Source organism: Sparus aurata, chromosome 13 (assembly GCF_900880675.1).
Source record: "Sparus aurata chromosome 13, fSpaAur1.1, whole genome shotgun sequence".
In the NCBI taxonomy this organism is placed as follows: Eukaryota; Metazoa; Chordata; class Actinopteri; order Spariformes; family Sparidae; genus Sparus; species Sparus aurata.
In genome coordinates, this window is record NC_044199.1 from 19,121,010 (window position 1) to 19,148,541 (window position 27,532).

At 41.2% G+C, this 27,532-nt stretch overlaps 3 protein-coding genes across 6 annotated transcripts in view; 2 read left to right on the forward strand and 1 right to left on the reverse strand.

Annotated features, from left to right (window-relative positions):
* Positions 1 to 27,532, forward strand: part of opcml (opioid binding protein/cell adhesion molecule-like) — a 626,228-nt gene that overhangs the window by 68,762 nt on the left and 529,934 nt on the right. The window lies entirely within an intron of this gene.
* On the reverse strand, positions 16,899 to 21,666 carry LOC115594079 (uncharacterized). Of its 4 annotated transcripts, XM_030437855.1 has the most exons (7): positions 21,387 to 21,666; positions 21,258 to 21,309; positions 20,507 to 20,569; positions 20,298 to 20,360; positions 20,089 to 20,151; positions 19,861 to 19,923; positions 16,899 to 19,566 (listed from the first exon to the last, which is right to left on the reverse strand). In XM_030437855.1, exons 1-7 carry the CDS (start codon positions 21,482 to 21,484, stop codon positions 17,344 to 17,346), a joined length of 2,625 nt encoding a protein of 874 aa, XP_030293715.1. In that variant the 5' UTR covers positions 21,485 to 21,666; the 3' UTR covers positions 16,899 to 17,343. The 4 variants fall into 4 exon arrangements, with proteins under 4 accessions (XP_030293715.1, XP_030293718.1, XP_030293716.1 ...); XM_030437858.1 differs by lacking the exon at positions 20,507 to 20,569 and having other exon boundaries at positions 21,387 to 21,662; XM_030437856.1 differs by lacking the exon at positions 20,298 to 20,360 and having other exon boundaries at positions 21,387 to 21,662.
* LOC115594080 (uncharacterized) lies at positions 21,682 to 26,538 on the forward strand. Its single transcript, XM_030437860.1, has 7 exons — positions 21,682 to 21,792; positions 22,971 to 23,197; positions 24,027 to 24,178; positions 24,426 to 24,600; positions 24,748 to 24,974; positions 25,133 to 25,343; positions 25,637 to 26,538. Exons 2-7 carry the CDS (start codon positions 22,981 to 22,983, stop codon positions 25,756 to 25,758), a joined length of 1,104 nt encoding a protein of 367 aa, XP_030293720.1. The 5' UTR covers positions 21,682 to 21,792; positions 22,971 to 22,980; the 3' UTR covers positions 25,759 to 26,538.

Here is a 27,532-nt window from a genome sequence, read left to right on the forward strand (position 1 = left end):
ACAAAAGATCCTTTTCAATTGATTTTGCTCATTTCTCGAAACAGACCTGACGTTCTCAACACTCTTGGTGCTTTTGCCAAAATAACCTGGATGGTTCAGCACAACAACATGGTTGACCTGCAGAAGCTCATATCCCTCCCAAAACAGTTCACTCGTGTGTCAAAACTAAATTGATGTAAATGTTCAGATGTTTTGTCACTGGCAGAGGACCATTGAAATATCCCTCATGTCCACCTCTCAGTCTTAGCCCAGTCCTTCATTGACAATGGTTACTATACTAGTTTTTTTTTGTCTAGCTAACAGAATACAACTGTATAGAAAACTGAAAAAAAAAAAATTGGGTTTTACAGTAAGAGTACTTTCCATGGTTTGACATCACACATTGCGCTCATACTGCCAAGGAAATTGTAACCATTTTTATTCACACAGATAAAGTAACTTCCATACATCACAGTTAAAAGAAAATGTATACAGCACAATATACTATAATATAAACATCCATCCATCCATCCATCCATTTTTGTCCGCTTATCCGGGGCCGGGTCGCGGGGGCAGCTGCCTGAGCAGGGACACCCAGACTTCCCTCTCCCCGGACACTGCCTCCAGCTCTTCCGGGAGGATCCCAAGGCGTTCCCAGGCCAGCTGAGTGACATAGTCACATCAGCGTGTCCTGGGTCTTACTCGGGGTCTCCTCCCAGTGGGACATGCCAGGAACACCTCCCGAGGGAGGCGTCCCGGGGGCATCCGAAACAGATGCCCAAGCCACCTCAGCTGGCTCCTCTCAATGTGGAGGAGCAGCGGCTCTACTCCGAGCTCCTCCCGGGTGACAGAGCTCTTCACCCTATCTCTAAGGAAGCGCCCTGCCACCCTGCGGAGGAAACTCATTTCGGCCGCTTGTATCCGGGATCTTATTCTTTCGGTCATGACCCAAAGTTCATGGCCATAGGTGAGGGTAGGAACGTAGATTGACTGGTAAATCGAGAGCTTCGCCTTTCGGCTCAGCTCTCTCTTCACTACGACAGACCGATACAACGACCGCATTACTGCGGCCGCTGCACCGATCCGCCTGTCAATCTCACGCTCCATCCTTCTCTCACTCGTGAACAAGACCCCAAGATACTTAAACTCCTCCACTTGAGGCAGGAACTCTCCCCCAACCTGGAGGGAGCAAACCACCTTTTTCCGGTCGAGAACCATGGCCTCGGATTTGGAGGTGCTGATTCTCATCCCAGCCGCTTCACACTCGGCTGCAAACCGCCCCAGGACATGCTGGAGGTCCTGGCTCGAAGGAGCCTACAAGACCACATCATCCACGAAAAGCAGAGATGAGATCCAGTGGCTCCCGAACCAGATCCCCTCCGGCCCGTGGCTGCGCCTAGAAATTCTGTCCATAAAAATAATGAACAGAACTGGTGACAAAGGGCATCCCTTCCGGAGTCCAACATGCACTGGGAACAGGTCTGACTTACTGCCGGCAATGCGAACCAAGCTCCTGCTCCGGTCATACAAGGACCGTACAGCCCTTAACAGAGGGCCTCCGACCCCGTACTCCCGGAGCACCTCCCACAGAATGCCACGAGGGACACGGTCGAATGCTTTGTCAAAGTCCACAAAACACATGTGGACTGGTTGGGCAAACTCCCATGAACCCTCGAGCACCCTGCAGAGGGTATAGAGCTGGTCCAGTGTTCCGTGGCCAGGACGAAAACCGCATTGTTCCTCCTGGATCCGAGGTTCGACTATCGGCCGAATTCTCCTCTCCTGTACTCTGGAATAGACTTTCCCAGGGAGGCTGAGGAGTGTGATCCCCCGATAGTTGGAACACACCCTCCGGTCCCCCTTTTTAAATAGGGGGACCACCACCCCGGTCTGCCAGTCCAGAGGCACTGTCCCCGACTGCCACGCGATGCTGCAGAGACGTGTCAGCCAAGACAACCCCACAACATCCAGAGACTTGAGGTACTCAGGGCGGATCTCATCCACCCCCGGTGCTTTGCCACTGAGGAGCTTCCGGACTACCTCAGTGACTTCGGCTTGGGTGATGGATGGGTCAACCTCTGAGTCCCCAGCCTCTGCGTCCTCTACAGAAGGTGTGTCAGTGGGATTGAGGAGATACTCGAAGTATTCCTTCCACCGCCCGACGATGTCCCCAGTTGAGGTCAACAGCTCCCCACCTCCACTGTAAACAGTGTTGGTGGAGGTCTGCTTCCCCGTCCTGAGGCGCCGGATGGTTTGCCAGAATTTCTTCGAGGCAGACTGGTAGTCCTCCTCCATGGCCTCTCCGAACTCTTCCCAGACCCGAGTTTTTGCTTCCGCGACTGCCCGTGCTGCCGCACGCTTGGCCTGCCGGTACCGGTCAGCTGCCTCAGGAGTCCCCCAGGCCAGCCAGGCTCAGTAGGACTCCTTCTTCAGCTTGACAGCAACCCTTACTTCCGGGGTCCACCACCGGGTTCGGAGATTGCCGCCGCGACAGGCACCGGAGACCTTACGGCCAAAGCTCCGGACAGCCGCGTCAACAGTGGAAGTGGAGAACATGGTCCATTCGGACTCAATGTCCCCAGCCTCCCTCGGGATCTGGTCAAAGCTCTCCCGGAGGTGGGAGTTAAAGATCTCCCTGGCAGAGGGTTCCACCAGACGTTCCCAGCAGACCCTCACAATATGTTTGGGTCTGCCAGGTCTGTCCAGCTTCCTCCCCCGTCAGCAGATCCAACTCACCACCAGGTGGTGATCAGTTGACAGCTCAGCCCCTCTCTTCACCCGAGTGTCCAAGACATATGGCCGGAGGTCAGATGACATGACCACAAAGTCGATCATTGACCTCCGGCCTAGGGTGTCCTGGTGCCACGTGCACATATGGACACCCTTATGCTTGAACATGGTGTTCGCTATGGACAAACTGTGACTAGCACAGAAGTCCAGTAACAAAACACCACTCGGGTTCAGATCGGGGAGGCCGTTCCTCCCAATCACACCCCTCCAGGTAACACTGTCGCTGCCCACGTGGGTGTTGAAGTCCCCCAGTAGAACGACGGAGTCCCTGGTTGGAGCACTCTCCAGTACCCCTCCCAGGGACTCCAAGAAGGCCTGGTACTCTGCACCGCTGTTCGGCCCATAAGCCGAGACAACGGTGAGAGTCCTATCCCTGACCCAAAGGCGCAGGGAAGCGACCCTCTCGTTCACTGGGGAAAACTCCAACACATGGTGGCTGAGCTGAGGGGCTATAAGCAAGCCCACACCAGCTCGCCGCCTCTCACCGCGGGCAACTCCAGAGTAGAAGAGAGTCCAGCCTCTCTCAAGGAGTTGGGTTCCAGAGCCCAGACTGTGCGTGGAGGTAAGCCCGACTATTTCTAGCCGGTACCGCTCAACCTCCCGCACCAGCTCAGGCTCTTTCCCCCCCAGCAAGGTGACATTCCATGTCCCCATGGCTAGAGTCACTATCGGGGGATTGGGTCGCCGGGGCCCCCACCCACGACTGCCACCCATATCCCATTGCACCGGCCCCTTCTGAACCCTCCCGCGAGTGGTGAGCCCACGGGAGGGCGGGCCCACGTTGCTCGTTCGGGCTGCGAGCCCCAACACCAGGCCTGGCTCCAGGGTGGGGACCCGGTGACGCCAATCCGGGCGACGTGAACGTCCTTGATGTTTTTTCTGTCATTAGGGGCTTGCGAACCGATCTTAGTCTGACCCATCACCTAGGACCTGTTTGCCTTGAGAGACCCTACCAGGGGCATTAAGCCCCAGACAACATAGCTTCTAGGATCATTCGGGTACTCAAACCACTCCACTACGATAAGGTGCTAGTTCAAGGAGGAGATAATATAAACACATAAACAAAAAACAAGGAAAATTATATGTACCCTACAGTGCTGGAAATAAAGCTGGAAATTCAAAACTAACATTTCTTAACTGGTCGCTGTCCTCACCTTCCCTCTCCTGGCCACCATCCTCACCCTCCTGGCCGTTCACAAGCTGCTGTCTGTCTGGCTACAGATTCTCGTTCACATCACAGTGTATATTCTACCTTGCGATGCAACAAGGGAAGAACCGGCATGCATGTTGCAACCATCCCCTGCACTGATCTCCTGTAATATCATCACACGCAGCGTCCATTGTATGGAGCAAGGACCTCTGATTTTGAGCCTGATGCTCATACATTCTCCACCTTCAAGCGGATAAAAACACCTCAATAGGATTGAGGAAAGGAGAGTAAAGTGGTAGGAACACCATGGCCATCCTTGGATGAGTAGTGAACCAGGCCCTGATGAGCGGGCCATGGTGGAAATTTACATTGTCCCACACAGTTATATACTTTGGTAGGTAAGGCCCTACGAGACCTCTCTCATTTTCAGGGATCAAATCAGAATGAAGGCGGTCCAAGAAGATGAGGAGATTCTGTGTATTGTATGGGCCAAGACCGGGGATGTGAGTGGCCACACCATTCTCACCATTAGGTTCTTGACTAATTTCTACAATTGAACAAACTTTTGTGCATGTGATAACTTATACAATGAAAAGATGGTGACATGTTTTGGAGAGAACAACCATTAGACTAAGATCAACAATCAGTTTAGGTCAACAAGATCTATTCACTTGTAAATTGTGCTAAATGTAGGCTAACTGTGCTAACTGTAGGCTACCTGTGCTTAATCATTTGCAAAGATGTACTAAGACATTTGCAATTTGATGAAATGAATGAGAAATTCCATTCTGTTGTGAAAAATTGCCAAGTGTTTTGGAGTTTTGTCCATGTTATTTTGAGAATGTCATTTCTGTTTCAAGAAATAAGCCAAACCAATTGAGAAAAACTGTAACACAATGGGCCTAAGATCACAAAAAAAACATAAAATCAGAGTAGGAAAAAGTACTGTGAAAACCACAAATATGTTTAACAAACCATTTGTATTACTTATAATGCAAATATAAATTGTTGTTTGCTAAATTTGTGCATACGTTTTTGAAATTTACAAAGTTATTTACATTTAAATGCAGGCAATGCCTCAGGCTCAGGGCTCCCTCAGTTCTCCTGCCTGATCCACATTCAGCAGTCTCCTCGTTGTTTTGACTCACAACACAAAAAACACACTACACCAAATGCTGCATAACAAACTAACTAGACACTCCGAACTCGCTATATGTTACAAATCTCTCAACTCTCAAAACTCGCTATCTCTATCACCGTCACTGCTGCTGTCACTCTTTCGCTGCTGTCCCTCCCACAATTTCCCCCTGTTCCACAGCAACCAAATCACGTGTTTTGCCATATAATTTTGTGATTGGTTGATGTGGTGCCTTTTTCCACCAATAGGAACGTGTTTTTTGCTTGCAAACACTTCCTGCTTGAGGACGCTTTCTTGACAAAAGCCTGTTTTTACCATTTCTTCCTGCACCAGACACAAAGCACATGTGACGGCAATGTTCACAAAAAAGCGTGGCAGACATTATTTTTCGTAAATCAGGTTTTGGACGCGCAGGCGCATCCGTCGACTCAGGAGGGTGGGTGGGCTAGCAGCTAGCTACACACGAACAACCACAGATTCCAATTCCAGTTTGTTGTCCTCGCGTATCCGGATCTTCTCAGACCGGAAAAGACTCGGTCGGGACTCCTTCAGTCTCATTTATCCACAACAGTCAGTTTAGATGTTCAGAACAGGGCTGAACCACCGGCAAAATCCCGGTCCAGCTCACGCCGCTGCAGGTATAAATCCACTTGTTTCTTAAGGTGTGTCGTTGGGATGGGCTCTGCAGTGACTGGCTCTGGTGCGCACGTGGCTATGGTGTGCAGTGATTGCCTCTGGTGCGCACGTGGCTGTGGTGTGCAGTGATTGGCTCTGGTGTGCTCGTGGCTATAGTGGCTATGGTTGACAATGCTAGTGGAATTCGTAAATCATTTATTAAATCATTTATTAACTGTATCTTTGTAGTCCAAACAAATTTAACCACACCCTTTAATCACGCAGCAGCCATGTTGAAAATCTCAGGTCAGTCTGATCGTGATCTGCAGAGATATTTGAGGCACACACACACAGACAGACAGACAGAGATTATTTGTTTTTATAGAGAGATTCCCAGCATCATATGCCATCAAATGCAACTTGAAATGAAACATGTCAAAATGCGCAACTGTCATGGATGAATCAGCAATAACCAAGGGGGTCTCAGATTTGGGGTCCCACCCACATTAATATTTTAGTCCCTGCGGAATCTTTTACCATGTCTATCCACTTGCTGCATTTCTCAGAGCACTGTGTTGGTCATTCATTACCAAATCTGTGAATACCCAAAACCATACCACATTCTCACTGGTACTTTGCACCCAGGCAGATAGCATGCAATTATACACATAGCTGAGTTAAGGTGGGCCACAACAAGACAGGAAAGAGGAAAACAAGATAGTAAATTAGACTCAACAAAGGTCATCAACAAAGGTCATTGAATACATTTCTGAATTTTCAGCTCCTAAATTTCTTCAAATAGGTGATCTGATGTAAAAACTTCCTCCAGATAAAATTGCAAAATACAGGCCTACCTTTAATTTTTGGCAAGATAAAAATATGTATCAAACCACCTTTTAAAGGCACCAGAATACATTTGATTTCAGCAAACTAGTACAGATTTAAAAGGACAATGATACATTGAAACAATAAAGAGTTCCCATAAACCGCTTTGAAGGGGCCCTCTGGAAAAACTTTTCCAAACAATTCACCCTACCCCTGTGTCCCAACAATTCACCCTACCCCTCTATCCCAACAATTATCTCTACCCCTCTATCGCAACAATTAACCCTACCCTTCTATACCAAATACTCACCCTACCCCTCTATCCAAACATTTCACCCTGCCTCTCTATTGCAACATTTCATCCTGCCCCTCTATCCCAACAAGAACTAGAATGCCCTATCCCTAGACATGAATGTGTAGAAGAGAGTAGTGGGACTAAGTGGTAGGGGCATGTGATGCATATTACAGCTAATGCTGTATATTTCGAAAATACAATGAAATACATGACAGCTCTATGTTTACTTGGGGACACATTGAGAGTACTTTTCACAGTGTGCTCATGACAGCAATGTGAGCCACAGCAATTTATTTTCAATGCATAGCAGAAACGATTGGTTTCTCATATTAGATACTGCATATTTGTAAGGAATGGAAGCAATCCCTTGTTGTCGCAGCTCTGTGACCAAAATATTCAGTCTGCATCACTGTGAACTTGAGGCATTACATTTATTAACTTTAGCTGGCCTCAGTTACAGAAGAAACCCCTCGCAGTAATTGAAAATGGCTTCTTCGTCAGAATATTAATTCACACACAGCAGAACACCCTCAAATAGGAAACGGGGAGAATAGGAGCCGCCTTGAGTTGGGGTTGTAGCTCCATTTATATTCCTTTACAGTTCAGCAGGTCTGGTTAAAGTGCCTTTTAACGCCCCCTTGAAGGAATGGGATGTCAATTGTGGGAAGAATTTGCAGGTGACAGCCCTTGACCACCAGTTCACTCAGTGGTGATACTAATACCTTGGAGTGATTGTGGAGCAGCAGTATCTGCAGTTCTGCTATTTTATCATTAGAATTCTGGCAAGGGGGTGACTGAAAATAACAGCTTGAAGCAAGTGAGGAATAATGGAGCACAAGAGGCTTGGGGAAATGTGTCTAAATGTGATGAGCCTAATCGGCATGCAAAAGATCTTCCAGAACAGAGAAAGCGTTCAAATATTTGTACACACATCAAGCTTTGAGAGTGAAATACTTTGTCATTTGGCTATGTACTAATCTGATTACAGGCCTGCTTAATTATCAAGCTTCCAACCAAGTTTATTTCATCTATCTTCACTTTCATTGGTATTGGATGATCTTTTTGATCTTCTTCATTACTGCATTAGTGCCTATAGCCAAAGTAGATTTTTACTGTCACAGTATTGTAACTGACATCACACCAAGAAGATTCTCCTCTTAACTTAGCCTCCTTTTTACATTTCATTACCAATTTTCTAAAGGTCACAAGACAGACCAAAAGGGCCAGTGTTGAGAAAAGAGAAAATGGAGGTTATCATGATTACAACATAGTTATAATATTAGATGTAATAGTATGATAAACACACATCTGTTTTTTCGAATAATGATTGAAAGGTGTTTTCTATTTTAAAGTTTAATAAATAATAATGGTTCGGAGGCAAGCACAATACGTCCTCATCCTGACCCCCCAAAAAATGTTGCGTTTTGGGTGGATATAACTATGTTACTTATCTAAATTCAGGTATGAATGTACCAACACTATGTATGTAACTTTAACTGGCAACAGACAACTCTTTTGCCTTCATTTATCATTCTGAAGTAAATACTGATTGCATTGTGTAATGGCATAGGAAGATGGCACGTATAAAGATTAGTTCCCTATAAACCTGGATTCCACTATGTTATTCAGCCTTCCACCAGGCTGGATTTTTTTCCTGCCAAAACCGAAGGACAAATTATGGTAAAAAGGAAGGCCATCTGCCATTCTAACCCTAACCCAACCATAACATGGAGAGGCATTGTTTCCATTCGCTATACATCCCCAGGTAACGGTGGAAACACCGGAATAACTGTGAAAACTCTACACTGCAAACAGGGGCATCACTAGGTTTTAAGGACAGGGGAGGCTTAGCCCCCAAGACATGCACAGTATGTGAGCTAACGTAGCGCACAAGCACAAAATTTCACAGACAGCTGACAAAGACTAAGGAAATTATTTATTATTATGTTGATTGTTTCTTCCTCAGCATCTCCTTCTGCCTGACCCTTCAAGATAAATTGAAACACAATGAGTTGAATTAATAACTGATCAACATAGAGGCTAATGCCATGACTTTTGCTCACAACACGATAATTGTTTGCACCCAAATATTTTGAAGTCGCACAGATAACATTTTGTGCACATATTTGACTAAAATGGATGTCATTTCAAGCTCTGAAAAATATAACTTCATTACTTGAATTAAAGTTATATTAAGACACTCTTGAAAATATTTGGGTCAGGCTAATTTGGCTTTATATATATATATGTATGTATGTATGTATGTATGTATGTATGTATGTGTATATATATATATATATATATATATATATATATATATATATATATATATGTGTATGTATGTATGTATGTATGTATGTATATATATATATATATATATATATATATATATATATATATATATATATATATATATATATATATATGATAACAAATAAATGTAGACATTTTTGCAAATTTATTAAAAAAGAAAAACTGAAATATCACATGGTCATAAGTATTCAGACCCTATGCTCAGTATTGAGTAGAAGCACCCTTTTGAGCTAGTACAGCCATGAGTCTTCTTGTGAATGATGCAACACGTTTTTCACACCTGGATTTGGGGATCCTCTGCCATTCTTCCTTGCAGATCTTCTCCAGTTCTGTCAGGTTGGATGGTGAACGTTGGTGGACAGCCATTTTCAGGTCTCTCCAGAGATGCTCAATTGGGTTTAGGTCAGGGCTCTGGCTGGGCCAGTCAAGAATGGTGACAGAGTTGTTCCGAAGCCACTCCTTTGTTATTTTAGCTGTGTGCTTAGGGTCATTGTCTTGTTGGAAGGTGAACCTTCGGCCCAGTCTGAGGTCCTGAGCACTCTGGAAGAGGTTTTCTTCCAGGATATCTCTGTACTTGGCCGCATTCATCTTTCCTTCAATTGCAACCAGTCGTCCTGTCCCTGCAGCTGAAAAACACCCCCATAGCATGATGCTGCCACCACCATGTTTCACTGTTGGGATTGTATTGGGCAGGTGATGAGCAGTGCCTGGTTTTCTCCACACATACCGCTTAGAATTAACGCCAAAAAGTTCAATCTTGGTCTCATCAGACCAGATAATCTTATTTCTCATAATCTGGCAGTCCTTCATGTGTTTTTTGGCAAACTCTATGCGGGCTTTCATATGTCTTGCACTGAGGAGAGGCTTCCGTCGGGCCACTCTGCCATAAAGCCCCGACTGGTGGAGGGCTGCAGTGATAGTTGACTTTGTGGAACTTTCTCCCATCGCCCTACTGCATCTCTGGAGCTCAGCCACTGTGATCTTTGGGTTCTTCTTTACCTCTCTCACCAAGGCTCTTCTCCCACGATTGCTCAGTTTGGCTGGACGGCCAGGTCTAGGAAGAGTTCTGGTCGTCCCAAACTTCTTCGATTTAAGGATTATGGAGGCCACTGTGCTCTTAGGAACCTTGAGTGCTGCAATAATTCTTTTGTAACCTTGGCCAGATCTGTGCCTTGCCACAATTCTGTCTCTGAGCTCCTTGGGCAGTTCCTTCGGCCTCATGATTCTCATTTGCTCTGACATGCACTGTGAGCTGTAAGGTCTTATATAGACAGGTGTGTGCCTTTCCTAATCAAGTCCAATCAGTTTATTTAAACATAGCTGGACTCCAATGAAGGAGCAGAACCATCTCAAGGAGGATCAGAAGAAATGGACAGCATGTGAGTTAAATATGAGTGTCACAGCAAAGGGTCTGAATACTTATGACCATGTGATATTTCAGTTTTTCTTTTTTAATACATTTGCAAAAATGTCTACATTTCTGTTTTTTTCTGTCAAGATGGGTTGCTGAGTGTACATTAATGAGAAATAAAATGAACTTTTTTGATTTTAGCAAATGGCTGCACTGAAACAAAGAGTGAAACATTTAAAGGGGTCTGAATACTTTCCGTACCCACTGTATATATTAGTGCTGTCAGTTAAACGCGTTATTAACGGCGTTAACACAAACCCATTTTAACGGCGTCAATTTTTTTATTGCGAGATTAACGTTGTTTTTGGCCTAGCAAACTGTAGTTTTTTTCACACGCTGTTGCGACACCTAGTAACATTAGAAAAACTACAACACCACACTGGATCTAGCTACACTGGAAGCAAAATGACAGGCACACTGCTTGGGCTTGCGAGCCAGCAAAAGAGTAGTAGGCACATTACGCTTTGAGTGGATGGTGAGCGCGAGATGCGGTAGCGTAATGTCATGGTGCGCTGCACTGCACGCACACACACACGCTTGGACAAACACGCACAGCCACTTGAGAGAACTGCTATTGCAGGGGTGGACTGGCCATCGGGAGTACTGGGATTTTTCTCGGTGGGCGTTTTTTATTTATTTAATCTTTTTTTTTTTTTTCTGCTGCGCCTTGCCTTGGTAACTATGATAGCTCTCCTGGCCTGGGGAGAGAGACATACATCGGCTCGGCCCACAGTGCTCAGCTGCAGACACAGCAGAGAGGTGACGATCAGCCCAGTGGCTGGCCTGTCTAAAGAATACCTGGCCCAGTGGCCCTATGAGAGGCTACAGAGGCTCAGGAGTCCCACCCACACGTTACCTTACCGACCCGCACCCAGCTATTTCATTCACAAAAACAGGGGCCTGTGGCAATTCTGGACAGCTTTTTGAGTAACTGGCTCAACGCAAATAAGTAGTAGGCTTACCTTTAATTAGTAACCTTCACTGTTCATTCTTTCTGAAATTAGAGGCTGGGTGGATGAGCCTCTGGTGAATGAACTGCTATGTTCAAAGCAAACACTTTTCCATGTTGATAAAAGCATTAAAATGTGAAAAAACAATGGGACAAAAATAAATCAACATTTAGAATAGATACAAACTTGCGATTAATTGCGATTAATCATGAGTCAACTATGACATTAATGCGATTAATCGCGATTAAATATTTTAATCATTTGGTAGCACTAATACATATATATATATATATATATATATATATATATATATTAGGGCTGTCAAACGATTAATTTTTTTAATCGTGATTAATCGCATTTTGTCCATAGTTAACTCGCGATTAATCGCAATTCTTTTTGCACATTTTTTTCTGTTCTAAATGTACCTTGATGTATTTTTTAATGTTCTTAATACTTTTAACAATATAAGAAAGGGCAAATATGCTTGCATTATGAAAATTTTTTTTCAACACTTCAAATCATGCAGGAAAATAAAAGGGCTTTTTTTGTTGTCTGCTTTTGGTGGGGGGGGGTCTCTCTGCATCTGCCCTGTGTTTGGCTTGCAACTGATGTTTGAGACTCAATGTACTTCGATGGTAACTCATTTCATGTCGATAGTACATGCAGATAACTTTTGTCCTATGGACCGAACCATCTGGCTGTTTTGAAAGTAGTTTGCCGTTCATACCATAAATGACCAAATAATATCCGGGTTTCAATTAACCACAGGGTCCCTTTAAACGCCGGTGCAGATGTATATTTTGGTAAATAACCGCCGGTTCCAAATAAATGTCGGGTATAATTTTTTATTTTTTAAAAAATTAAGGAAGAAGACCTGTCCACTGACACCGCACGTTTTTCTTCTTCGCCTTTTTCACGCAGTGTGCTGCTTTCTGTCAGTCAGCATCACACTGATGATCACCATGGCTCCGGTGCAGCAAAACAATAAAAAGTACCACTTGAAATTCAAACTTTCTGTCGTAAAATATGCAGAGGAAAACTCGGGAGAAGCAGCCGCTAGATGTTTCTCTGTCGACCAGAAGAGAGTGAGAGAAACGGAGCTTGAGCGTCTGTCTGAGGAGGACATCAACAGGACCAGGCTGCCTGCTGGAGGGAGGAAGAAGGCTAGCGAGGAGCCTGAGATAAACATGCGGGGATGAGTTATCAGCAAACGCGCACGCCATGAGAGAGTTCCGTTCCGTTCCGTTTTCTTTCCGCTTATCCATGAGGGTCGCGGGATGTTGCCGCTTTTTTCCCCCCTAAGGGGTTGCGGGGCTTACTGGGGCCAAATCCAGTCTTACTCTATGGGCGTAGGCCAGGGTACACCCTGGACGAGTCGCCAGCTCATCGCAGGACCCTTACTGATGGCAGTGGCTGCCTTCACAAGGTGCCAACTGCACATCAGGAGCAACTTCGGGGTTCAGTATCTTGCTCAAGGATACTTCGACTTGTAGCTCAGTCCCGCCCTGGGGAGCTGGGATTCGAACCAGTGATCTTCTGATCACCAGTCAACCAGCTCTACCCACTGAGCTACAGCCGCCCCTTGAGAGAGTGAGAGTGAGCCATGAGAGAGTGTCCCACAAAATGATCAGGGTGATGGAGAAACAAATGTCCGCCACCGTGAGTGACAGCAGAGATGAGGAGTTTGCAGCGAGTGCTGGTTGGCTGAATCGTTTCCTCCGCCGCAACAACTTCACTTGCAGAAGGATGCCAGAGAATTCACAGAGAAGCTGGAGAAGTTTGTGACATTTTCATCCAGGATTATTGTGAGGAAGGAATTAAACGCCTGTCCCAAATTGCCTTTTGGTCTGTTAAGTGATTGAAACAACTAAACCCCCCGGCTATTATTTGGTATTTTACGGTAAGTCCTTTCTCAATTTCCTCACTTTTCAGTCCACCGTGTTTTTCCCGAACCGCCAACCCTGCTGCTTCTTCTTCTGATTCCCTTTCTGCCACCCTCTGGATCAAGACTACAGGTGCCACTGACGGCCGTAAATCTTTCAATGCGCGTTTTGTTTTTTGTTTTTTTATACCGAGCGTTAATCGCGCGTTAAAAAATTAACGGCGTTAAGAGGATGTTGCGTTAACGCGTTATTAACGCGTTAACTTTGACAGCCCTAATATATATATATATATATATATATATATGGTGGTGGAGTGATTATTATTAGTGTATTATTATCATTATCCACTGATGATTATCATACGTGAATGAGCTCAGCTCCTGTTTCATGGTGTGCATCCATGCGTAAAGTGTGAAAAACAGCTGATGCTCTGGAAGAAGTCACCCCAAAGATAGTTTATAGTAAAATGAGTGCACACTTAACTCCATAAACAACCAGGGCCTTCACAATGCATTTCCGACTAACTAGCTAGCTAAGTAGAAGCGTTCTTTTAGAGATGGAAGGTAACTTCTGACCGCGAAACAACAAAGATGAGATGTGCGCAGAGATTGTCTATAGTGTGCAATCTAGGTTTTTATTTATCAAACAGGGAACACTTGGTTCATTATTTACATGGGACGTTCTGCTGTTAGCTAGGGGCTGGAGCTAACTAATTGTTTCTACCAGCAGTTATGAATACTTACTTTCTTGAAAAACGTTCTTTTATCCATTCTTCTTCATTCATGTTCTTCTCCTCATGTTGTTCTAGTCACTCTGTGTGCTTCAAGGTCCACAAGCTGCAGGTACAAAGTGGACTGGATTTTCAGTGATGTGGGCATTCTCTATATGAACAAGTGGAATGGATTGGATAACAACGCACTGAAGGGGCTCTCTCTACCTTACACTATGAAGTGAAGGGAAACTGATAGATTTATGATCATATTTAAGTGAATAATGACAGGTTATATGATTATTTATTTAAACTCATATTCTGGCCACTTTATATTGAATTTGTCTGCACTTTTTGTTTAATAAAAACACCAAATTATTTAGGGGGGCTTAAGAATATTTTAGGGGGGCTTCAACCTCCCTAAAATAGGCCTAATGACGCCACTGACTGCAAAAGAAAAAGGACCCAGCTGAAGCAGTGGGCAAAGAAGGTGAAGAGGGAGAGTGCTAGAAAGTGAGGTAAAACAAGAGTGATGGATTGAGTGGATCAGCGTTCACTAGATGAAGAGGGCTGGTGTTGTGTCACAGTCTAGTCCCTCACTGATACGGCTTCCCAGTTCTTTTTACCGGATGTTTTTATTGACAAAATAATTATGAGTGCAACCAGGTGTTTTACGCTGCCTTTTTATAGCCCTGAAATAAGGATTTCTTGAGCTCTATTCGCACGGATTCGTATTACCTGTGGACATCCAGTAATTTGTAATAATTGCGGAGGAGGTCTGTGAAAACAATACAAATAAGAAATGGAAAGTACTAAATGTGAAGGCTGACCAGGAGTTTTTTGGTCTGTTGTGGCCAGTAAATAGAGAGCAAAATTAAATGAATTCACTGATTGGATTTTCTTCTGTGACTCACACATTTATTTCTTTTTTGCTTTCATACCATTCAGGTTTCACTTTTACTGAAACACAGTTTCATAGTGGACATAGTGGACTGGGAAAAGAGCAGTACGCAAGACAAACAGTTACACATCTGGCAGACGCTGAAGCACTGGGCAGAATGACAGTGGATCATCTACTGCAACTGTGATTGGTCCACTTGGGCTAGTCAAAAGTCTGTCCCAGATTGACTGAGCCTATGATGAAGTTACATCATCAGAACAACTGTACACTCTGTTATACAAGTCATCAATGCCAAGGAAGAATTGGAAGTAATTGAAACTCATATCTATTCATCAACATCATCAACTTTGTCACGTTTACACAATGCATTTTAAGAGAGAGGTCAAGTATTATATGGAGCAACAAATCTATTCTAGTGAAACAAAAGTTGATAGTGCTGGTGAAGATGTATTATTTACTCAAATTAAGATTTTTGTGATTTCCTTGTGGGTTTTGAGGTATTTAAAATGAACTGGCTATACTGACTGTAAAAATGTATTCAAACTTTATTTCTTAATGTAAAATATTTGCTTCTATCTTTTGTTGCGTTCAAGTTCTCAGTTGGGGAAATTAAAGTCAAAGGTTTTATCAAGACGATTTCTTAGTTATAGCAAGTCCACAACAACAACAAAAACAAAACAAAAACACTTCATAAACTCTTATTTATCACTTAATTTCTTCTTCTTAATTGAAAGACATAACCCATAACCTCCTGTACACTTTAAACTGTGAAATACTGATACTCAAAATGTTTAAAAATAAATAAAACTAAACTAAAAACATTTAATTTCATTTCAACTCAGGTAAGTCAGGCAAAGTAATCATGTAATGTAATCATGCTAGTAATCATGTCTCATGTCAACTCATGAGACATGAGTCTTTAACTTCCAAATCGAGTCATTACTGTTAAGTAAAGCAGCATCAAAACTGTGACTATGGTCAACTTGATTCCGAGTAACAATGACTCATCACATTACCACATCTCTGGTGCCCAGTCTTAACAATTGTGTGATGAGAACTTACGTCAAGAACACTCTGTCTAGCCTAAACAGCGAGGTTGCAGTCAGTCCTCAGTTACATAAGTGAACATTGACTATAGTGTTCAGTCACATACTAGGTTTCTTCTTGGTCTTGTTTTACCATTGCTGTAACTACTGCAACATCTCAACAGGGACATATGGAAAATAATAATGCAGATAGATGGGATTCTAGGCTGTTGTGTTGGCTGTTTTGTTGCACTGAGCTTTTTGTATCTGTGTCTCTTCCCATATGGAAAAGATATAGATACATTTTGCTAAGTTTTTACGTGTTTTGTCTGAAACTTGTAAGTAATATATATGACAGTCAAACCAAGAACAAGATCCTTAGTAAATGTGTGTAAAATCAAACTTATATAATTTGGGAACCTATAAGTACTATATATGACAGTAGATCCACATACAATATCCTTAGTAGATATGTGTAATATCAAACTTATATGAGTTGGGCAATCATTAGTGAAACCAAAAGCTTGCAAGTGTTGTATTAAAACCTTACAAGACATATGTAAGATGCCACATATATGAAACATACAAATAAAAAAAATAACAATCTTCTTATAAAATTACAATGACCAAATGAGTTTTGGGTATTTTTTTTAAACATTTTATGACACTTCCCAAACCCAGGTTTTTAGCTCACACCTTCTTCTGTCTCAAATTATTAATTTTCCGAAAATGATCACATGGGGAATATTTGTTGTTATTTTGAATTTTATGATACATTTTATCCAATAAAATAGGCAAAACACATTTTTATTCGCACATATTTTCTTTTAAAGTTCTGTATGCAGCAAATTTTCAAAATTGTGTATTCAATATCAAGCAAAATAAAAATGAGATTAAAAAAAAACACTCCCTCCTTTCTTGCTGTAGAAAGATTTTAATTTTTCACAAAATTAGCAAATGACATTACACAAGTTGCATATTTACTTAAAATTCAGAAAAGTGGCAATGGATTTTTTTTCTTTTTACATGACCCAACTGACCCAAGTTGATTAAGATGCAACTTTAAGTTGTTTTGCACTTGTCTCTTTTTGGACGTTACATTGAAATACATACAAGTTGATGACATGCATTGCAAAGGTATCAAAGAAGAATAAATGTATTTGTCATTCTGATATATGCCATTTCATCATAGTTACATTGGTAATAGATTTGTGTTTCTCACCTTAAAGTTAAAGAACGTACAGTTCAGTCACAGTACAATTACACTCAATTACAGTAACAGTAATAGCAATTAGTTACTTTCCAGCTCAGCGACCCTAAATTAATAGGTGACCATCTTCACATTTAGTTCACAATCATTCATTTACAATAATATGTCTTCAGCAGCCGACACACAAACGAGCTGGATTGTGGACACTGAATATACATACATGGTCCAACTACCTGAGTAGTGTTTATGGCTTTGTGAAAGCCTGTGGGAAAGTGCACCGTTGACATGTAGCTCAGTGGAGTTTTGATAAGAGAACCTCTGGCTAACTTCTGCACTGTGCATTTACCATAGTTCCCTATGGCATATAAACACTGATCACCAATGTCAATAAAGTGGGAGACTCTAAAAATACTCCCATCCTTCAAAAGCACAATAGAGTTGTTTCTTTGTTTTGTTTTGCTGTAGGTATGACCATGTACAACTTCTGCATTTACAGCAATTCTCTTGTAGTAATTCACCACATAGTTTGTGGGAACCTGTTTCACTGTGTGGAGGGCAGCTTGATCACCAACAGATATTAATCTTACATTTGGTGGACCAAGGGCAGTCACCTCAGCAAACTTTGCAAACTTCTTGACATGATGCTTTTCGGTTCTCATTTCATTACAGAAATCTTTAACCTCTGCTGGTGCATTTGTTAGGAATTGTTTTGCTAAACGGGGAAAAGCACGGGACAACATCACTCGTTTGCATATTTGTTGTGGTACAGCTTGACTACTTTTTACTTGTTTCAGTAGGTATCCATTGAAAGCTTCAAACATAAAGGCTGAGTGGGCCCACAATGGACCCCAATGCACAACACTTTGGCTTAAATGCAGAAGTGAATGAACATTGAATGTCATGTGCTCTTCCCCATACAGCGCTTGCACACCTCCAACAAAGTACACTAATGCGTCATGGGCGTGATTTATCTGCTCTGTACTTAATTCAGATCCCAACAGAATGCTTATGCCCTCTATCAGTAACGCCCAATGAGAGTGATACTTCTGTGGAAGTATGCCTTTCAGAACTGGCAAGCTATAATACAGAAGCCAGTGTTGCCACTCGTGGGCTTTCCAGAACTTGCGTTCAGTGAGAGATCTTGGAACTCGAGCAACAATACCTGGTGGTTTTATAGACAAGAGGTGTCTGTCCATGATTGCTGTTTGTGTGCCAATGTACCATGGCTCAGAATAGCTCTTAGAATCGATCCATAAAGTCGCCATTTGTCTACACACGCCAAGCAACACACAGTGCATATAGTCAGGGACCATCCCATTGATTAGATCAAACTTTGCTAAATCTACAATAGCAGATGGGCCCTTTATGCCCAATATAGTCTTCCCTTCTCTTTCAGCAATTTGTCCTATTTCTACTGTGGTTTTATGATTTCTGTCACTTGGTTTTTCAGCTGAACATGTGTAAACTCTTGAGTTTCCTTGTCCTTTCCTCATTTGCACCCCAGGGTGAAGGCAGACTCCACAGCCATATTCACCATTAAATTGCTTAAAATTCTGTAGTAAAGGCCTTGCTACTGCATCACACACACAGCACAATGGGTGCACCTTCACATTTCTCCATGACTGATCAATAGGATGATGCCACTTAAAACCAGTTTGTGAAAGATTGGCACATTCCTCCACAAATGGTTTGAAGAAACAGGTCATGTCTGGCTTTTTGGAACCGAACCACAAAGCACATAAAAGTACATGCTTATCTCTGCACTGAGGGGGTATCTCATTAACACAACACAGTATTGGCCAAATACTAAATTTAGAGGACTGAAAGACTGGTACACCATCACAATTAAATGTAAGGGAAAGGAAATCCGCTTCACTGTTTGACTGCAAGGCCTGATATAAGGTGCCATCACATATATCATTTATTACTTCTCTACTACTGTCATCAGCAGGAAAACAGAGATCATGCATACCCTGATTCTCAAGAATATCTTTCAGTTGGCCCTTTAATGGAATACTGATAAAGAAATGTCCTTCGTGTAAACTGGCTTTTACTGTTATGGATGAGGAACATGACACGCATGTAAGTGTTTCTTCTTGTGACTGTGAAGTGCCAAGGTACTTAGTACATACGCTGCAGTAATGATGGTGTTCAAATTGATCTACAATACCAGCTAATGGTTTCCCCAAAAAATACTTGCTTGCTGGAATTGCACTTGTCCCAGCAGAATGTAACTTTAAAAGTTTCAGCAGGTCTTCCATCAATACACCTGTAGTGTTGTGTCTCAATGCAAAGGAGAGAATCGAGATGCAACTTTGCTCTTCCGTTAGTCCTTGGGTGTGGACATCATCTATTGCTTGAGGTACATTGTCCTAAAATTTCAGAAAAAGAAGCGTTTTATTAAAACTTATCAGGTTCTGTGTTTTTATTTTTCCACTACATAACCTTGTTTTGGTGTACAGCACTTAGCACAAAAAAATTAAATGGAATTCACAACACATGAAGAATCAAAAAAGAGGAAGGACAGAAAGTGTCGGTACACTTACATGAACTGCGGAAATGAATGTGTGAATGTTGTTATTGCATTGGTTGTCTTGTGATACTTTATTTTCATACCAAATTATGTAATAAACTTCATAAATGTGTGCACTGTAGTTTTGTCTCACCTGTGTTGATGTGAAAGGCTCTGCTCTCTGCTCTTCGCTTTGGCTGGGATCTTCATCAATTTCCTAAAAAGAACACAAATCCATTATTTATCAATAAGATAAGATAAAGAGGGAGAGGGATGGGGTATGGGAGGTGACAGATATAGTAGCTGTAGTTTGAGAGAGGGTGTGTGCGAGAGAGAGAGGGAGGGAGAGAGAACAGTGTTTAATACTGTAGTTTTGTCTCACCTGTGTTGATGTGAAAGGCTCTGCTCTCTGCTCTTCGCTTTGGCTGGCATCTTCATCAATTTCCTAAAAAGAACACAAGTCCATTATTCATCAAAAATATAAAAAAAGGAGGGAGAGAGATGGGGTATGGGAGGAGACAGATATAGTAGCTGTAGTTTGAGAGAGGAGCGAGAGAGAGAGCATTGTATAATACTGTAGTTTTGTCTCACCTGTGTTAATGTGAAAGGCTCTGCTCTCTGCTCTTCGCTTTGGCTGGCACCTTCATCAATTTCCTAAAAAGAACACAAGTCCATTATTCATCAAAAATATAAAAAAAGGAGGGAGAGAGATGGGGTATGGGAGGAGACAGATATAGTCGCTGTAGTTTGAGAGAGGAGTGAGAGAGAGAGCATTGTATAATACTGTAGTTTTGTCTCACCTGTGTTAATGTGAAAGGCTCTGCTCTCTGCTCTTCGCTTTGGCTGGCACCTTCATCAATTTCCTAAAAAGAACACAAGTCCATTATTAATCAAAAAGATAAAAAGGGGGAGAGATGGGGTAAGGGCAGGAGACACAGAGATAGTCCTTGTTACAATAATATTGTAAGGTTAGTGAGAGAAAGAGAGAGAATATTTACTGTAACAAGTTCAACTCAAATATACATTCATGCATACATACATATGATACTGTATGCAATACATATCAATCTTAATCTTGTATGAATGTTCATATTACGGTTATTGTGTACTGTCCAAATATTAGACAACTTGTATTTTGATGCTTTGTTTGGCAACATTGTTGTTAAAACGTTCATGCAAGTAAAGCCTTTTGAATTTTACTGAATTCACTTTACGAGGTGAATAGAGCTGACTAACAGTAGTTGCTGTAAATGCTGTAACGTTACCGATCGTTTCAACATGATGGTACATCAGCCTTAAGGTCTGTAAACACCAGGTACATTATAAATAAACAACATGAAAAACACCTATGCCAGCTGTGCACATTTTGGTGAAGCTAACATTATCCTTTCAGATTCGCAACTGTTGCAGTATGTCCACACATGTCAGGGCTTGAATGATATTGTGTATGGCAGGCTATAAGTAAAATAATATCTTATAAAGTTACATAACTGTTGAAATGTATACCTTAAGCTCCTAAAACCGAGAGGACAAGAACCGGGCTGCACTTACATGTCGTTGAGCAGTGTGTTTTTCAATGTCAGTCAAAGTTCTGTTGATTTTCCTAAGGAAACAGTCGACAGTAACGTTAACTGTAATTATTAATTACACCAGCATTAAAAAAATAAACGTAGCACAAACCTTTTTTTCCATCTTGTCAAAGTACGTCTTGGAACGTTTTCTCTCAACCAATCTTTTTCTTTCGTGTTGAGAGTAACGTTGTGTTTTCTTTTCGACATAGCTATTACTGTAACTGTCTTGTAACGTAGCTAACGTTAGTCAACTAGACTGGGCAAGCAACGCTATCTCACGCAAATGTCCTCAGCATCCATGCTATAACCTAAACACGCCGTAACCAGTTTTACCGCTCGCAAGCTTCCGGTATCTATACATTCAGTGGCGGGATTGTACGGTGCCCAGGAAGGGACACTGTGCGAGATCTCGCGAGACCTCCCAAACCAACGGTACATCTTTGAATGAAGACGAACGGCGGTACTTGACGGCGGCCACCCAGATTTTGCTTCTACGCAGTTGGGTGAATTTAGAGGTATGTGAATTAACGTATGTATTTAAATGTGTTTGCTTAAATTCGACTTATTCATGTAACAGTTGATTTTCTGTCTGGCTAAAGTTAATTCATTTTCAGCGTTCATTTAGCTAGCTAACTTAACAGTCACTTAGCTAACTTTAACCTTAACCGTTAACATTACCCAAAGTGGCGCATTTTGGAAGGTAACGTAACATAATGTTAACATAAATTAGCTCTAATAGGATTTCTATGATAGGCTAATAACACAAATGAAACCTAAAACCCTCATTATGTTTGCAGGAATAGATACAGTTACGTTAACTAACCAAGGATTACAATATTCTGTCATTGGAGAGCGAAAATTATAATTAAACGTTAAGGTTGCAAGTGATCGGGACTGTTCAGCTGTTATCTAGATTCATTTTTCCAATGGAATTTTCAATTTACAAGACAGAATCATGGGAAATGAATAGATTACAATGGGTAGGCTTATCATTCTAAGCATATAATACATAATTTTCTATTTGCTGCAATATAACAGAACATTTGTTTTTGATCCTAAACTTAAAATGTAACTTATCCCGATCAGTAAATAGAATAATTATTTATATTATATATATACTATATCTGGTTGCACAGCCTCTGGCCAAAGTAACCATAATCAAGAACATCTTGTAGCCAGTGATGTGTTTCCTGCATCTCTCTATTGTCTGTTATAGCAAACACCAGACCCACTTGACCCTCTCTGGTTGGTTGTAGGCTGTGGAGGCTCCTTTCAGATAGGGCTGGGCTGTATGAAAGAAGTAAAAATCACAATAATCATCAGGACTTTTCAATATCAATATACTGTACATCACAATATGTGCTCACCTATGTGAAATTAAGATTTATGTCACATTTATCTGCGTGGTAATGTAAAGTGTGGTTTAAAACCAAAAATGCAATTTTCAATTAAATTCCTTCAAATATTTCAGATCAAATTAAGGAAGAAATTATGGTTAATATGTGCTTGGTGTTATCAATTTAGATAACAGAATGGTATATCACGATATATAATGACATTTGTCTTAAATTTAATTCAAAAAAACTTTAATATAACTAGCCTAAACCTGCAGATACCTGAAGTTTTTTTTTGTCCAAAAAAGGCTGTTAAGGTTATTCATATTTTCTGTCTACTCTATTTATTGATTGCTAAGCTAAGGACACATGGAGAGGAAGTTTGCCGTGGTGCAGTGGAGTGAAGGGGAGGATTTTGGAAAGCTCAGCGAGATAAAAACTGATGCCATAAGGGGGTATGATGATTCCAAGATGGACCACGATGGGAATCCCATTTCCAACTATTCAACTGTCATTGAATGGCGCCATGGGAAGAAACAACGAGGAGGGTGGCCTCACTACAGAGGCATCGTCATCTTTGTTAGTGGTAAGATAGAGTTACTATGGCTTTGATTGCAGATTGTCCTCTTTAATTTACAGCATTTCAAAAGAATTTGTTAGTTGTTCAAACATGAATAGGGCGAGATTCAGCCTGTTTTAGCTCATGTGTTAACTTTCATTGCCAGTTGACAGAAGACTTTCTCGCATTTGTTGTGTTGTATAAATGATAAATGGATTTGGAATGTTATTGGTGGAATGTGTCCACAGCAATAAAACTGTTTAAGTACAAACTTCAAACATTCAAAGAAGTCAACCCATGTTTTAAAATGTAATTTGGTCAAACAGAGCTCATACTTTTGTTGTAACAGTTTTGTCACCATTTCATCATGTATACCAAACTACAAATGCAAGAAAGTTGTTAGTTGGCAGTGAAAACTTGTTTCAGAAACATGCAATCATCTACAAGTTAACCTGACTAAAAGTTAATGCATAAGCACAACTAATACATGGTTGATTCCTTAGTTATACCCATTGTGCTCTACACAAACACAAGTACTGTGTTGTTTTGCTGAAAGTGTCCTAACATATCAGTATATCAACTGACAATCATGTCACTTGACATGGCCTCTGTCAATTTGACATTGAAGGTGACATAATAATACTTTGACTGTTGACACCAGGTGGAACAAACCTTTTTGAATGGTAACGTATGATTGTGTCAGGTGTCATGTTTGCCTATTGCATAACCCCTTCAAATGAAATGCACATAGGAGCAAACATCACCATCTTGAAGTATATTTTCAGTATTAGTGTTATGAAAAAGTGATCTGCCATTTGAGTATAACTAGGGTATGTCTTTTTCTTTCCTTCTTTAGCCACTCGTTTTGAGACAACTCGTAAACTTAACTCACTGCTAAAGGAAGACGAACCTGCAGAGCTGGCAAAGAGGGTGTCAGTGGCCCCCCAAAAATATGGGGATGATTCGGAAGGCTCAACCGATACTGAGACTCAGTCATTGCAAGTTAAGGTGATGTGAATTTACTTTAGCTCCTGTGTATTGACCATATTTCCCAGTGGTAACGTAAAAAGAATGTGTAAGGGGTTGGCACTACTGTGTAATAGGCATTACATCTAGCTAGAAAAGAAAATATGTAAAGATTACTGATTCTTGATGTTGATTCTGTTGTACAGTATGGCTGGTCAACTCCAGCGTAAACCAGGTTTGTCTTTTGGTTTTCTATCTGATGATTCTATTTTTTTCTCTTGACACCCAGAGGTCAAAGGTTCCCACGAGGACAGACCCCGCAGACGAGTTTCTTAAGCAATATGGTCAATCACAGCCTTCTCCAGATAATCATAACAATCAGAGGAAGACTGCAGTTGAATTAAAGCAGGAGATCAAGGACCTAAAAGCAGAAAATGCTAAATTGAAGGAGATGGTTCTTCGAGGTATCATGATATCAATAATTTAACCATTAGACAACTATTACACTTTTTTTCTAAATGACTGTAGGCTGAATTGACTGTGTTGTAGGCTAGTTTGGCCTAAAGAAGAGGGTTGATAACTAATTGTTTTTTTTGATATACTATGTCTAGATGTGCCAGGACTCCTACAGAGCATGAGGAATATAATTGATTCGGCTGCATCTCCTGAGAGATCCAGGTTGGAGCTTAACACACCACCGCTGGTCCTCCCAGGTTCTCCGCAGTCCGGGTCCAGTTGTCCATCTGCCACTTCACTGCTGTCCGTACCCAGATCTACGGTGTCCAGTTCCAGGTCTGCATCTGTCACTCCATCACTGACTGTCTCCCAGTCTTCTAAGGTAATTGTTTTATAAAGAATAAATAAATACACCACATAAAATAGACCTTTTAATGATTATGGCAGATCTAATCTGCTTTTATGTCTAAAATCTGTTGGGCTGAACAAATCATACATTTTCTAACTTTAAATGCTTACCTTGTGTCCTTGTCTAAACAGGTTGAGATCCATCCTGGGACCGGAGTCATGGTTGAGAGACTGGCATGGGCCTATGCCCTCAATGCAAATTCGGCCTCAGTATTTGTAAGACATCTGCTCACCGCAGTCTTCCCGGTAGAAGTACTGCTAGTGAGCAATCTTCGGGGCAACAAACGAGGCAGAGGAGATGCTCGTCTACCGCTGGACAAAAATAAATTGGATGCCATTTACAGTACGTTTTCAGGTTTTCAAGGTCATATATTTGTCATTTTACAACACAGGGTTGCAAAACAAAATGAACTGTAACCCCTTCATACACAGTACAAATATACAGATAATTGAATTTGGAATGAAAATAGATTAAAACAATATATACAGTTAATTATATAGCCTATATCTACATACGTATATACACCTCAGATTCAATAGGTGTTTCCCCAATAGTCTCTGCTTTTGTGTCTGATTTCATCCTACTGTACTAAGCTTTTGCATTCTTGTTTTTTGTTTGTTTTTGTTTATATGTAGGTGCAACTCTTGAGAGGTGGCCAGGGACCCAGCTCTCCAGCATTGGAAGCACGATCAACGCCAAGATTACGGAGCTCCGGTCAAAAAGTAAAAACGTTGCTGTATCCGCAGCTCTCCATTAAACTGTTTTGTTTGCTGTAAGTTTTACACAAGTGTATCACATAGGCCTTGGCCCTGAGCAAATACTGGTACTGACTACTGTCTGCTGGAAGCATTTGTGGCACTTTAACCATACTACGCACTGCTTAGTGCTTGTTTAGTGAAGCATGCTAAACAGTAGGCAGTACTAGCATTTGCTCAGAGATCTTTGCCAAGGTTCAACCTTAGCTCTATCCGGGTTAGGGTCGAGTGTGAAAAACGCCTGCAGTTGTTGCAGATGTTCGCTGTCTCTGAGGCGCAGCTCTGAATGACAGCCAGCACCGTCATTTGACATCACTGGAGGCAGAACAACAGATTTTGCAGCTGCGCACCAGAGACACAGAGAACATCCTCAACAACTGCAGATTTTTTTTAACATTATATCCCTAACCTCGGATAGATAGAGGTAAAATTGATTTCCCTTTAAGCCCTGTTTTTCCTTTCTTTGGATGTGAAGAGGCAAATCAGTTAGATGTGTACACCTGTTTGTAATGACAACAATTAGTTGAGGGTGACACTGTTCCCATATTAGTAGTAGTAGTAGAATAAGCATTTGCTCTTCATGTCTGTATGCAGGCATGACACGTGTTAAATATCATAACTAATTGAGAGTCATATTTCTATCTTGCCACTAGTTCATTCAAAGAATATCTTTGAAAACACGATCTTTCCTAAGATTAGAGTTTACTGCTGTTTGTTTACTGCTGTCGGCACTGTAATCCCAGCAATGTTCCACTGTTAATAAAGACATGTTTTCAACATAACAGATCTATACAGACTGCATTTATATCACTATATGGTGAAATTAGTTGTTCTGTGCGATGACCAGGCAAACCACGTCTTGCCAGTTTTAAACTTGTTTCATCCAAGACAGTATCAGTATAGGAACATATGAAGTCCTGTCATTTTAATATGTGATTCATATGTTTTTGACTACAGAAACATGTATGAAATGTCATAAATTAATACATAAAAAGCATATATTTGTTATACTGTAATGGAAATTTGCATTGCCAGACATATAAGAATCTAGTTTAAAAAAACATAAAAAAGCATAGTTTACATGACATTAACATACAAAAAATCTATATATGATTTATATATTCATATATAAAAAGTATATGTTTTTATACTGATATGGTGATTTTAATGGACTGACATATGACAGTCTTATAAAAAACATATAAATAAAGCATAGTTTACCTTTAAATTAAATGCACTTTACACACAAAAATCATATATATAATATAATATATTTATATAAAAAAAAGCACATGTCTTTATAACTAAGACATGTAATTAAAAAGTACAAACATTATATTGTACACATATGGAAAACATAATTTGCCATGCGCATTCCTTATAAACAATATATGTAATGTTTACTTGATTCATTTTTAATTCTTATAATTATGTTGTATGAGAAAAATGCAAAAGTGGCCACTTTCATGAGTAAATCATAGTATGAGACATATAAGTCTTATAAGACATACAATACATATAAAACATAAACATTTACTATTAGAGGCTATGGGAAAGTCTCATAAGTTTTTTCTATTTCTTTTCCATATGGGTAGTTACATTTAAAAGTCCGTAATGATAAACTGAGTCCTTTTCTGTCTTAAATACCTGGTTTTGGTCATAAAACTTTCATCATTAAGGATATTGTTACAAAACGGAAAACATGATATCAGTTTCTAGACTTTTTGGGCAACCCATTCTAAAAAAGTTAGGCTGCTGTGCATAGGAGATTTTCTT